Source organism: Scleropages formosus, chromosome 6 (genome assembly GCF_900964775.1).
Source record: "Scleropages formosus chromosome 6, fSclFor1.1, whole genome shotgun sequence".
Classification (NCBI taxonomy): Eukaryota; Metazoa; Chordata; class Actinopteri; order Osteoglossiformes; family Osteoglossidae; genus Scleropages; species Scleropages formosus.
Window position 1 is genome coordinate 31,450,921 of NC_041811.1, and position 14,228 is coordinate 31,465,148.

The 14,228-nt window shown below is 43.3% G+C and overlaps 1 protein-coding gene and 1 non-coding gene across 3 annotated transcripts; both read right to left on the reverse strand.

Moving 5' to 3' along the window:
* Positions 1–917: 917 nt before the first annotated feature.
* Positions 918–13,477, reverse strand: prodha (proline dehydrogenase (oxidase) 1a). Of its 2 annotated transcripts, XM_018754751.2 has the most exons (15): positions 13,005–13,477; positions 11,439–11,647; positions 8,918–8,952; positions 8,781–8,816; positions 7,941–8,090; positions 7,458–7,522; positions 7,235–7,351; positions 6,375–6,454; positions 5,907–5,988; positions 5,705–5,797; positions 5,072–5,218; positions 3,718–3,893; positions 3,526–3,624; positions 3,210–3,298; positions 918–2,335 (listed from the first exon to the last, which is right to left on the reverse strand). In XM_018754751.2, the coding sequence occupies exons 1-15, from the start codon at positions 13,395–13,397 to the stop codon at positions 2,145–2,147; spliced, it is 1,962 nt and encodes a 653-aa protein (XP_018610267.2). In that variant the 5' UTR covers positions 13,398–13,477; the 3' UTR covers positions 918–2,144. The 2 variants fall into 2 exon arrangements, with proteins under 2 accessions (XP_018610267.2, XP_018610278.2); XM_018754762.2 differs by lacking the exon at positions 8,781–8,816.
* Positions 13,478–13,912: 435 nt separating this feature from the next.
* On the reverse strand, positions 13,913–13,985 carry trnar-acg (transfer RNA arginine (anticodon ACG)). The gene has a single exon. It is a non-coding gene; the product is annotated as a tRNA-Arg (tRNA).
* Positions 13,986–14,228: the final 243 nt, after the last annotated feature.

A 14,228-nucleotide genomic window follows, 5' to 3' on the forward strand; every position in this document is an offset into this window, starting at 1 on the left:
GCTATTACAAAACCGAAGGACTCTCCCCCCCCCCCCCCCCCCCCCAACCTCCCAAAACACTTCCAGCAGGAGATAACCTTTAGGCTGGCAAACATGAAAATCAGTAATGTGCTGCACTCAAAAGACAAGCCCTGTACAGCTGTCAAAGTGACAAGGTGACCTTGGGCCACCATTCTCAATAAATTAAAATAATGTCTAACAATTACACCGTTCCACCTCGGCCAGTTAGCCTTGGCCTAACGCACAGTACACCGTTTATTTATCTGCCAGCGTGCGTCTCAGAAGGAACTCCAAATGTTGTTTTTGGTCAATAATGTTCTCCGAGAAAAAAAAAAAAAAAACCATTGTCGGTGCAGCAGGCTGCTGTTTCTGATACTCACTTAGTGAACAAGTGCAGTGCCGCTGGGGGGTTGCGGCTGGGAAGTGGGCATTACCGTACCTTGGAGTTACCGCATTCAGAGCGGCAGACTAAAGCAAGTCCTACCGAGTCATCTGACAAATGGTACATGCTCATGTGACCATCCTTTGTCTTTACAGCATTTTACTGGAACATTGTACGGTTAATCCAAGACATTTTAACAGTAAAAAAACTCAGTAAATAGTTTCAAACTGTATTGATGGTACCTGTTTGACTAAATACGGCTTGAAATACCCTAAAGGAGCTCAAACAAACAACTGCAAAATGCTCCTTTCAGAGCAAAGTATTAAAGAAGGCTTGATGAATTAATGATATGTTTATGTAAACAGTGGTTCTTTAATTTTATTTTTGCTCCTTTGCCAACAGCTAAAGCTGCTTACAACTTTACACAGCAGGGTATTTTCAGATTACAAGTTAGTGCCTGTAACCACTATGCTACCTGCTGTTAGTTTTAGAGGGCATTAAAACTGAAAAAGAAAATCACAGAGCGATGAACAACTCCATTTAATAATCCATATTTAATCCTTCACATGGGATTCACTTCTCAGTAGAAAAGTAAAACCATTCTAAAAAGCATACATATGGTTAAATTATTTATGGGCCTTTTCGTATAATTCATAGTACTTCTACATGCTTGAAATCTATCTGCATATTTAAAATAAATGTTCCAAATTTTCACATTCTTCTTTAGGAACGCACTATTGTCACACAGGCGATCTTGCATTAAATTTTCCATCACCCATTTCAGAAAAGATACTGTGACAATCACTCACATTTCAGACAAAAAAATTAATTCTGAAAAGGGTTCATGCTCAACTAAGCTGGAGATAAGTGCAATTACAGACACTGGATAAATATATAAAAAGTTAAGAATTGCAGTACAAATTATTACAATATGCTTTTTTCTCTCCGTGATAATTAATTAATAGTCAATAAAGGAGAAACAGCAAGAAGGGAAAATGCCCCCATGTTATACTGTGAAATGATCTGTTAAACAATGGACCTTGCCTTCAATGTTTAAAAAAACTACAAGGTTCTTTTATTCGACCCATTTATTCTACTTCCTCTGCCCCCACCATTTAATTTCATACTAAAAATGGTTTGCAGTCAACAGCAGCCTTGACAGCAGCTTCTCGCCTCATCTGTTACATATCCAGCATCAGTAGCAACGTGATAAAAAAGGAAAAGACAAGAGCATTTACAAAAAAGTGTTACATGTAGATAAGTTTCAAAACCAGAAATTCAACATCTAAAAAGCAAACCATGTGCAATTTCTGAAGGCTGCAGGATACCAAACAAATGTGTGAGCACAGAACCAGGCGCACACATGCAACGCAATCACTGACAGTCTCTCTGCTCTTTCTGATACTTTTTAAAAGCTACACACAACACTGAGATGCATCCCATTTGGGCAAGTAGGATAGCAGAGGAAAACGTAATTATAATGTCATAAGACTCAGCACACGAGACTCAAGTATCTACTTTGCATCAGATAAAATCCTACCGGCGGTATAAATGTGCATTATTGCTTCTTGTTTCACTTCCATTATCAACAGAAATGAAAGCAGCTGAAAACATTGTGTCTGAAACCAGGTCACCATGTTCTACTTTACAAAGGCATTGTGAACCACAAGTGCTGACAGAAGTAACCACACCCCCTCCCCCAACCTGTACAGGAATGGTGAGTGCAGCGCTACTATCTGGCTGCTACAGGCACATGGGGCCCTTAGTAGGAAGGGCTGTAGAAGAGCTCCCGGCTGAGCAGTCTGCGCTTCAGCTCTATCCACAGGAGGTGGCGCTCTCGCGTAGAACCTTTCATGAAGCCTCTGTTCTCCTGGGCGCGTCGGGATAGGTAGGGTAGCACCTCGTTCACAGGGCCATAAGGCACATACTTGTAAACTGGGAATCCCGCTTGGCCTGTGCGCAAGTACAGGGTGAAGCAGGATATTTGGAGGAGAAAGGGGGGCAGGGTGGGATACAAAAACATTGTTTCAACACTCATTGCACAACTGGAAGAATCACAAGATTTATGAAAGATGTCACCGGCATGACTGACGCTGTAAGCCACAAGCACGGAGAGTGTAGGGGTTCCTTGGCAATAACAACGAATAAGATATCGCCGTGTCCCACAGGTGTAAATTACTTCTGCCCAGTTTCAGTGAGGCGGGCAAAAGTTTTACCACGGTGCATGTAATGAACATGTGCAGGGGCTAGAGCCTTTCCATCTGCAGGCCATCTGGATGACAGCATTATTACATCTCACTCCCTAAACACATTCTGCCTCCATACTTGTGCAGAGACACAAAGCGAATCTGAGCTCTTTATAATTAAATGACCAAATAAAAGCCCTCATCACATTGCAGTAGTAGGAGTCATATGTGTAATAAAACAAAACAATGGCTGCAGTAGTTGGCATCCAGAGACAATGCACCTCCATGATAAGCCTTGATTTAAGGCCCCCCATTTGTACAATCATGGATCTACCACTCTGGGTTTCACTTCTTGCTCCTCAAACAGTGTAGCTTTTTATCCTCGGCCACATTAGCAAGTGATAAATGCAGAAGTAAAATATATGGGCAGCCAAGGAGCATCTCGTATTCAGCATCACCCCCACCGTAAAAGCCCCTAATGACCCCGATAAGTGAATTAGTTGTTAAGCTGGACAATCGTTCTTCCTCGCATCTCAGGGGAAAGGGCAGTCATAAATGGATGTGAGCAACATGCACAAGAACAGCCTTCACACGTTTCTGTGCGACCGTTACCATGGCAGCAGGAAGGGCAAGAACCTCACCGAGTGGGAAACTGATCTGGTCACACATGCCCAGCAGCTGGCCGAAGTAGACCTTATTCTCCCCCGGGGACAGACCCATCTCGTTCATCCTGGTGGAAGAACATAACCGTGAGATTCGGTATTAGTGCGGAAGGGGCAACGCTTCTCCAGACACATTTTATTTTGCTCTGAATTTCTTTTTCATTTCCTTTTGAGGTCCACAAATATGGCTGCAAATGTGAAATTTAGACTTACTGCCCGAGGCCAGGAGTAACCAGAAGTCAGAAATCTATAAGAAGTGAACAAAAAAAGCAAGTATTCTGAGATCAAGCTTTACCTCTGTAGGGTGAACTTAACGGTATCCTCGTTGTGGGATGCCACCATCACGTTGGCGTTACGATTATGTTCGATCTCCTCCAATATGAAGTCCAAGCACCTTAAGGAAGTGGCCGGTTGGGTTGAGTTGTATGAAGAAGATAAAAGGGCAGCATGCACTGCCGTGATACACTCCATTCCAAGATGCCCTCACCTGTGGTACATCCTGTTGGTGGCCTCATAATCAAGGTTAATGGGGTCCTCATAACCAATCTCTGCAGCCCTTCTCCGCTCCTGGTACATGTAGGCGCCACGCACCAGCTTGGCGCCAAAGTACCAGCCCTCTCGCCGTGACAGCTCTACATCCACAGTCACATTGTCATAGGCCTCCTGGAGGGGTCAAAGTCTACATGTCTTAATTTGCCGAGGCAAAAGGATTTTGGCTGCAAAATATGCATCCATGCAAGACTTCTACTGCCAACTATTTAAGAAAAGAAACTATGCTATATAAAGATGTATACAGGTGACAAAATGCAGTTGCTACAACAATGGGAAAAGGATCAATACACTGGTTTCCCGTGTTATAGATGTCATTTGAATATGACACAAATATTTTTCAGGTTATTTTTCTTTCATTTTATTCACTTATCTGTTTTTTGAAGCATGTCTATTGCAGTATGAAAGCAACCTGCGTTTCCTTGTCCAGCCATTAGCAAAATACAAACAGAACAGGACAGTGCGATCACCTACATTCAACTCGCTTCCGCAGTGTTTACGGCTCATGCTGTGTTGAATGACTTGAGATGAAATGGTCAACAATCGGCATTTAATAGGTTAAAGTTACTTTGATTTTCAGTGAGTTTAAATTAGACTGAATTTTTATGTCATTCGAAGTGAAAAATGTCAAGAAGCATTTTTTGTATCAATATAGCTTTTTTCTGTTACAGAACCTGACCAGTAAATAAATCAAGGGAAATCTGTAATATTATTCTTCCACCTGGCTAAACAGTGACATTTATTTTCAATAGTTTTAATGTTGTTTTAAAAAAGAAAAATTTTACATTTATTTATTTTCATTGAAAGTCGCTTTGGAGAACTCTATGTAGTGGTATCAGCCCACACACACCTTATTCACCAAAGAGATTTACACTGCTAGATACACTACTTACACTGGGTCACTCATCCATACATCAGTGGAACACACTCTCTGTCACTCACACACTATGGGGGAACCTGAACAGCATGTCTTTGGACTGTGGGAGGAAACCGGAGCACCTAGAGGAAGCCCATGCAGACATGGGAGAACATGCAAACTCCACACACATTTTAAAAACTTATAAAGCTTTTTTTTTTTAAATTCATACAGCTCTAACATTTTTAAAGAGTCTAACCAGCCAATAAATCAAGGATGTCTGTATTACTGATCTTTTTATTGATTGTGATTTAGCGGTAAACGTGACTTTAGATTTATGAACAAATCGAGTTACGAATGGAATTCAGGCCCCAACTATGTTCGTAAGTTGAGAATCCAGAGTGCAATGATGCCAGATGATTGTGCTTTATCTTACCTTAAGGTAGCACTGATAAGTGTTGAAGATTATGGGCTTTTCTTTGTTGAAGATCCTCTGCATCTCCAGGGTCAACCTGCTTATTGCTGGCTGGAAGTATGTCTGCTCTGCATCGACCATCAGCCGCACACCTTCCTGTACTGCATGCTGGAATGCAGGTGTGCTGAACTCAGTCAGTCAGCCGGAACACTTTCTTTGACCTCTTCACCAATCAGCTCATAAAACTCATTGCCCCAGCAACCAACATGTGGGCAGCTGGCGGTAAGTCTCTATAATCATAAGCTGCATTCACAGAAGACTTAACCAACTATCAATGAAAACTGATAAAATTTTGATTGCAAAAATAAAAATATGTAAAAATTTCCGAGAGGGGGTCAGACTACTTAGAGAAACACTGACTTCAAAGTGTTTGACAACATTTATTAAACACAGATACCTTTGGCACGATAGGTGCACTTGGAACTGAATGATAAGATTTTTCCAAATGTATTTCATGTATAAGTCTGCTGTATTATCCCCTCCCACATGATCCTTTTAACTGATTATTTCACCAACACAGGTCTGAAAACTGTGACAGGCAGCCAACTAAATGAGCATTTTAAAAAATGTCATTTTATAAGAGCTTTGGCCCACCTTTGCAAGTACGTCCATCCTCTGCAGCATTCTCTTCATCTGTCTTTCTTCCTCATCCGTGAATTTATGGAGGAGGGGCTCCAGCTGTCCAGTCTGTTCGGACACAAATATATGCCAACCAATCATTACCCACAGTGACACGTGAAGGAGCCACACAGTGATGCACACTGAGCACTAGGCCTGCAACATATAACTTACATACCTCAAGATTCGGAACAACAAGCAGATTAGAGATCTTGGTCCTGTCATTAATCAGACTGTTCCAGTCAAGCAGGTCTATAGTCCTGGAGGCACAGAACCAGTTGAGACATTAAACACAAACACATGCCATAAAAATACTGTTGATGCATCTACCAGGCTTTGTGCAGTGTCTCAATACTGCGGCAGCTCTGCAGTTTGCCCAGATATTGTCTCTTTGGAATTTGGGCCAAGTACTTATGCTACAGACTGTTTTGTTGCTTTACTGATTTGATGTTTTGCCAACTTCTATCTGAGGCAACTCTTAGTATCTGTGCAGACACAGCTGGGCAGTTTCAGCAGACTACCTGCTACTCCAGCATGCATTTCTTGCTTTCCATCCGCATCGTGATCATATGGCACTTTGTGCACAAGCACACTTTGACATGTGAAGAAAAAAAAAAAAAAAAATGAATGCAAGAGAAATATTTACCCAGATGACCCCAGCTTCTCCCCTGTAAACCAGTTCTGAATGTCATCCTTGGTGGCCACACCCAGCTTTGTCAAACTCTCCTGCACAGATGACAAAATAGAACTTGTTTATTGCCCAGATTAGAGTCAATACCGGAATAGAACCTCCCAGAAACTAAGAGGCTGTGGCTAAAAGGCAAGCCGAATGGAAAGCCAGCATTAATACATGCAGAAGCAACAATGGCACTGAACAGCTTACTTGGAAGAAATAAAAGGCAAACAGAAAACTCATCTCTCAGACATCTTTTGTTGCAAAAAGGTCAGTGTACCCTTGGGCAGTCTCATGGGTTTTAAAGAGCAACTAGTTAAAATGTTCCAAAATGTTAATTTTTTCCCCATCTTTAATAAGTTCAAAGGTAAGGTTTACTATGAAAGATCAGTTAAAATGAAAACAAAACGCAACCATGCAGTTTCATAAACAGATGACTATGATAAAAATCACCCAGTTCCACAATAAATGTCACATTTACTACCCATACTTGTGCTTCTGACTTAATCATGTGAAACCTTATCCTTCAGAAGGTACTATATCATTTTATAGATACGTATATTGTGGTTTATGTAATGAGAGAGAGCAAAAAACAACCACGGCACTTAAATCGTATGTAACAGCTTTCTCAGGAACAGTTTTCCCATGCAGTTTTCATAAGCATTGTGTTCTCATGCATGCAATATAAAAAGTGTTTTTTTGTTTGTTTCCAGCATCGTGTCACCTTCCAGCAATCTACCCAGTTGAGGTCTGATTCCCAACAATGAGCACTTCAGTAGGAGTCAGGTTTCAGCAGCACAAGCCAGGGCATAGCGTGCTCGAGGAAAACACACCTTCAGCTGGTCCAACTCCAGCTTCTGCTCAAGAGCTGTCATCCTTTCCTTCCCCTGCTGGGCAGCCAGGAAGCTGAAGAAGCGCCTCCACTTCACCAACACCTCTGAGAACTGGAGCTATAGGGTGAAAGTGAAACAGATCAGATGTACCGGTGTATAATCAGCGAGCCTTTTCGTATCCGCCTCCCCCACCCCACTGTGGCTCAGCTGTGCCAAAACTCACCAAGAACTGTGGCCGTCCCAGAGCAGTCATTTTTATGGCCGAGAAGCCATCTTCAGAGCTTCCACCTGGATTAGACCCAAAGACAGGAAAGAGTTTCTCACCACCACCACAAGTAACACCACACAGAAGAACAGCACCTTCCGGTAAACACTGGAAATATGAGAATAATCCGTTTTAAATTAAATTCTACAAAAACAAGGGGTTAGAGATTGCCAGAGACAATGACGTTACAGGTATGGAACTTTTATTTGCAACTGATGTTCCTGTGTGCCCCGAAAAGACCTGTATGCAAATATATAAGTAAATCAACAAAAGCTTCAACCAGGTGATGTTCAATAGAATTAAAGAGTGACAATATGGATACAGTATAATGGCCCTGCAGTATAATGGACTTTTTTTCACTGAATCACCGATTTCTATTGGACATCCAGCCATCCGATATGACCATGACTGCAATGTGACCAAGTGCAGCAGCTGGCCCACCTGAAGCTTGGATACAACGAAGGAAGGTCTCCATGTGCTGGTCACACTTGGCCTCATCGGCATAGAAGTAGGTGCGGGCACTGACTACGCCCCCCCGGCGATCTCCAAACTGCCGGTGGGCCTTGTACTTCTTCTCTCTGTGGTCCTCACCTGTAGTTAGTCGAGAACCAGCATTACATACCAACGATCACTGCTGAAAGAACGCATCACACAGCACCGTGCTGATGAACACAGGGCAGGAAGGCAGAGATCAATAGAAAACCCTGTAAGAGCCCCGTTTTCTTTTTTAATCTGGTCCAGATCCTTAAAGAACTGATCCATTTTCCAATTCACTCTGCTAGTCTTTACAACCACATGGACTTGTAACACAAATGGATCAAACTATGAACTTGAAACCTTTTCATAATAGAGAGCAGTTCTAGAGACATCTGATACCATGATTAAATAAAGATGGACAGAAAGAGGCTGCAAAACATCTGAATCCTTCACCGCAGAGCTTCCATGTACATTTCAACCAACAACTCCATGCTTAACCCACAGAAAATGCATTTATATGTTACCCCCCCAGCAGACCTTGAGCAGGAGAAAGATAAACAGCTCCAACCCTGGAAGTCAGATGTCTGAGGATGGGGGTGGGAGTGTCTGGCATTTACATGCTACATGCCATGTGACTGCTTGAGCACACAGCTCTGCAGTAGAGCTTGTCACTCTGATCACCAGTGCTCATATATGGATAACAGGACCATGGGTACAGTGGGTAAAAACTGTTTCAGTACAGCACAAAACAGAGGGAAAAACCAACACCTAAAAAAAGAGATAAAGCTGTGAGATTTACTGTACATTCACTGTCCTTAGAGGGGCATTCTCTGACAATGTCTGCAACAAAAAAGGGGTTACTGTTAATGTTATCAACTGCACATCTACAATCAAGCGCTTCTAGATATTACCTGGAATAAAAAGAGAACAATAATACCTACCAGGACTTGATTTCTCAGCTTCCGATACACAAGAACTGAAAAGAGAAGCAAAAAAAAAAACGTAAACTTAAGTACTTTTCTATTATACTGTGACTATTCTTTATTTATTTAAAGAAGAAGAAAAAAAAAAAACTCCCAACCACTCAAGTATTCAGTCAAAAGAGTCTCGGGGTTTTACTGCCGTGTTCTACCTGGGAAATAAGGACACGTAAAGCTTAAACTCCTGAGATAATGGCTGTCAGTGGCAGCACTTTTCTCTAGAAGGTGTACAGTCCTGCCCAACTGACCAACATTTTCCCAGCAGCGCACAGGCCAAGGTCACGTTCTGTGGCTGACGACCCACAACATGATCCCTGGAGCACGCAAATGATCCCACGCTGGGCGAAGGGAGTTTTGGATGCCCAGCAAAAACAAAGTGAGAATGGGAGGAGCAGGTCATTTGAAATTGATCCAAACCAGTTCCCCCTCAAACCCCCTTTTTTCCCAGTTACCTAACAAGCGCTTAGGCCAATGCTTTCCTAATGCACTTACAACGTGAGGCTCTCAAATTACAGACAGAAAAGATTTTACTAGGAACTACAAAAATATCAGAGGGGGCATGATGGTGTGGCGGGCTTGGCTGCGTCCTGCTCTCTGGCGGGTCTGGGGTTCGCGTCCTGCTTGGGGTGCCTAGCGACGGACTGGTGTCCCGTCCTGGTTGTGTCCCTTCCCCCTCCTTGTACCCTGCGTTGCTGGGTTAGGCTCTGGTTCACTGTGACTCTGCTCGGGACAAGTGGCTTCAGCCAGTTTGCAAGCGTGTACAAACATATCACTACCTTTAACCATTGAAGTCAATCAAAACCACACTCCACCCCCTTTTCACCTCTGACTTAACCTTCAAACCTTTGAGTCAATCATACAGGAATAACTTGAGATCTCCAAAATGAGGTGGACACATACAAGACTCAGGGAGACTGTCAAAGGTGGCGTGTCATTTCAAGGACCTTATCCATTAAAATATTTTTAAACATGTGAAATGACCCAAAGTCTGCCAGTCCAAGCCAGAGTACTACAGTACAATTGAGAATGCTGACTGGCTCCGATAAAATATTATTATTACTCGTTCCTTATTTTAACACACAGTTCTACAATGGTTACTTTTCAACCACATCTTTTCAGTTTCCACAGCCCTGTCCAGTTCATTTTGCTTGCACATCTAAAATCTGCTTTATATACTGTATTTAGTACACAAAGAAGTGCTGCAACTTGCAAAGAAAGAACCAGTCCACTTTTCAAAACAGATGACGGTGTTATGAACCTTAAATAAGAACAAAAGTCTAACAACAAATACGCTGCATACATTCCAAGACAGAAAAACATATGCCCATAAAAGAAGTGGCTATTGAAAGACTGTTTCAGTCTGATGTTCAGTTTCATCTAGGCACGCAAACACTGCCTGGTGCTTTGCGCAGTATGTTACACAACCGCCCTCCACCCATCAGCTGCTGATTATTGTGAAAAGCTGCTTCGGGTTACAGTGCCTCACACATAGGCCTCCCGCATGTGACTGCAGGCAGGGCTCCTGCCTTCTTGCGTTGGCCAATGAGAAGAGGGGGGCCTTGCCCACACCAGCCAATGGGGCTTTGGCACTTGTGCCCAGTTTCAAAGGCTTAAAAGAGGGTGTGTCCTTCCCAATCTCTAACAGCATGAGATGTTGAAGCGTAACTGAAAATAAACTGCGTTGTGAAACTTAAGCACCAAGACTTCCTGCCTTGTCTGTGGCCCATTAGCACCAAAGTTATGACGGAGAAGCAGGGAAAAGGCTGATCGTCTCCCGGAGTAGAATAAGAGGCACACAGTTTAACGCTGTGACATGAACATTTGTTATATAATTACATTATACCCTGATGTGGGGGAAGAATGCTTACGGGGCCATTATCAGTTGCGTGACAGAAGTTTATCCTCTCACCATGTGGTGAGGTTTTGAACAGAAGGGCCTTTAAAAAGCTGAAGGTCTTCCTCTGTGTATGTTTTTTCCCCCCTAACATCTGAGAATTAAAAACACCGGAAAACCAAACCCCTCTGCGGGGTTTTATGGCTGCAGTCAGGACACAGGGTCACATACTGGATTTGACTAGAATGCAAAGCCCAAGGCTGTGGAGAAACATCATGTACATGCATGAGGGAGTGGTCTCTGAACACGTGACTGAAGCAAATCAACAGAGGCCTAGAGCACTACCATATTTAGCACCCACACGGCACAGTGTTCGCCCTCACTTTACGCTGATTATTAGGCTGCAGTTATACCACGCTTTCAAAATGTGTTCCCTAGCTGATGGCAGGCTAACATTATGGGAAAGAAAGGTTTAACACACAAATATACTTCAATCTACAGTGTTCCTGAAGCTCCATGCTGGAACAATACTGACGTTCTTTGACATTTTAAGACCGCCACTAAACTTGGATGGATGCATTTTGTTTGCTGTATTACACTTTCAGAACGCAAAGGCAAAACTGGTGATATACAAGGGCCAAGACATACTCCATCTCTTTCTTCTCGGCCTCCTCCTGAGTCAGGTCTTCCTCCACACTGTAGTCCAGAACTGACCCTACACCAAACGCCCGATTCTTCTGCACCAAGGGCTTGATAGCCTCTTGATCCTCCCCAGCTACAAACTGCCCGTAGAAGGTCATCTTCATCAGCTGCTCAAATATTTTCTGCCCCAAAACCTTTCTGCTCAAGTCCATAAGCTATGGAAAGGGCCACAAGGGGGAAAAAGGAGAAATAAATCACACATAAGCTGAGGACAATGCTGTAACATTTAGTTTTTATTCATAATCAGATGAACAACTTCTCACTGCTTTTAAAAGGCAACTGTGCTCTACACCAGTTTTTAACCATTCAGTCAAACCATAACTGAGCAAAGTATGTGAACTCTATTGTACTGCAATTTATTTATATGTCCTCCCCTTCTCCTTTGAACTCTCCCAGCCCCCCCCGAAAACACAAACACAAACCTTTAGTAAAAGCAATAAAAACAGTCAGCTGGTAGTGCAGTGGCTACAGCTGCTTTGGGACCTAAAGATCGCAGGTTCGATTCCTACCACCAGCTGTAGCACCCTTGAGCAAAGCACTTACCCTGAATTGCAGCAGTAAAATTACTCGGGTCCCTGCTGTACAAATGGATAAACAACATTTTAAGCTGGTTCGTAGAAAAGTGTAGGCCTCTTATGTTTGTGTAAATGTTCATGCACCATAACTAAGATGATTCCTGGAAACACCTTTATGCACCTACAATTTATATGCATCTCTAAATAAATTAATAAACAGATACATACTAGGAAGGTGACCAGGAATTGCAGCTACTGGGATAAAGTTTTATGAAGCTACTCGTGTGAAGAATATTACTTCATATGGTGGAAAAAACCAAATAACTGCACTTAATCACAGATCTGAATCTACAGTATGTCTTTTCTGCTAATGTAGCAAACATTGTATTTTCTATGATATGTACGTCGCTTTGGAGAAGTGTCTGCTAAATGGGGAAAAAAAAAAAAAAAAAAAAAGTGTACAAAAATACAGGTTTTTTTTAAACCCCAAAAAATGTATCTTTGAAAATTGGAAGTACACTTACTACTGAAGGGTATGTACATAACCGAAGGTGAACACGTATTTTAAAAAAAAAAAAAAATTTTTTTTTTTTTTCCGGACACACTTGCACATACAGAACACCTTGACAGCTCTCCTTAGCAACGATGCAGAAGGAGCATCAGTCTGTCAGTCTGCCTCATTTTCCCAGCTCAGCTGTTCAATAAATGAAATTAATAAAACTGCTGGTATTCAGAGCAAGTCTGACTGAGCAGCTGAGGGAAAAGTGTCGAAGTCAGACGTTGAGTCACAAAGTCAAAGATGACCGCAGGATGGGATTATTAATTATCATCAATAGGCTAATCAATTAAGCTTGGATTTTTAAAAAAAAAAAAAAAAAAAAAAAAAAAAAAAAAAAAAAAAAAAAAAAATACAGAAATGCAAACGCCTCAGTCCGGTAGGCTCCAGAAGAACCCCGCGCGCTCCCCGTAACTTACATAACCGCACACGACGACGTACCTCCTTGTTCCTGTCAACCAACAAGTCGTACGAGCAAAGCTTGAACACGAGCAGACTCCTGAGGAGCTCCAGCGTGCTTTTGCTCTTGTACGCCTCCTTCGTGTTCTCGAAGTCTATCATGGCGATGCTCTCGGGCCGGCGGCGGGCGTCGCCGGCGCCAACGCGCCTGCCTTCGGTGATGAGCTCGAGCTGCGCGGACTCTTTCAGCACGGCGCACGAGGGCTCGCCGCGCTGTTGTTGCTGCTGCTGCCGTTCCTGCTCCGCCGGCGCGCGCGCCCGCCTCGTGGAGGTCGCCGTGCAGCGCAGCCGGCGGCCCCGCGAGCTCGCGAGCCTGTTGAGGCTGCGCGAGCCGGCCGCCTTCGCAAAGGCTGGCGTAAGTTTCACGTAGGACATGTGCGCCGAGTTACCGATACTTCGCTACCCAGACAATTGCGCCGCACAGCAAAGGCGCTACCCACTACAAGTTACCAGAGTGCCAGTGGCGCACACTTTATGCGGCCAGCACCGCCCACTGCTGCCATACAGCGCCATGATTGGCCCGTCAATTCATATTTGCATAACGAATCGTGTGGGCGTGGTTTCATGGTCTGCGTTGTGGAGGATCGCGTGCTGTTTCCGCGCGTTACAACCGACCCATAATTTCTTTGACTTCATCGCAACTTTTCTTTAGCTGTCGCCCTTTTCTAATGCGACTTACGCTAGATCCAATTTTAGTAATCTGTGCTGCCGAAGCGACTTAAGTTACGCTAGATAAGAATGCAAATACCATGATGCATTCTCGTTGCACTGTCTTTTACTGTTGTAATTCAATATCTCATCGAAGGTACCACATTTACATCATACATGTATTCATTTAGCAGATGATTTTCGCCAAAGCGACGTACATCTCATAGCAAAAAGTACTAATCCGAGCCAGCCAGGAGTTGAACCTAGAATCTTCTGATCCGTAGTCAGACGCGTTATCCATTGCGCCACTGGCCCGATGCGAGAGGACGAGTGAGTTTAAAATTGCTGTCTCTGTGCTGTCTCACTCAGTGGGGAGTTTGCATGTTTGCATGTGGGGAGTTTGCATGTTCTCCTTGTGTCTGTGTGGGTTTCATGTGGGTGCTCTGGTTTCCTCCCACACTCCAAAGACATGCTGTTCAGGTTCACCCACAGTGTGTGAGTGACAGAGATAGAGTGTGTGTGTTCCACTGATGTATGGATGAGTGACCCAGTAAGTAG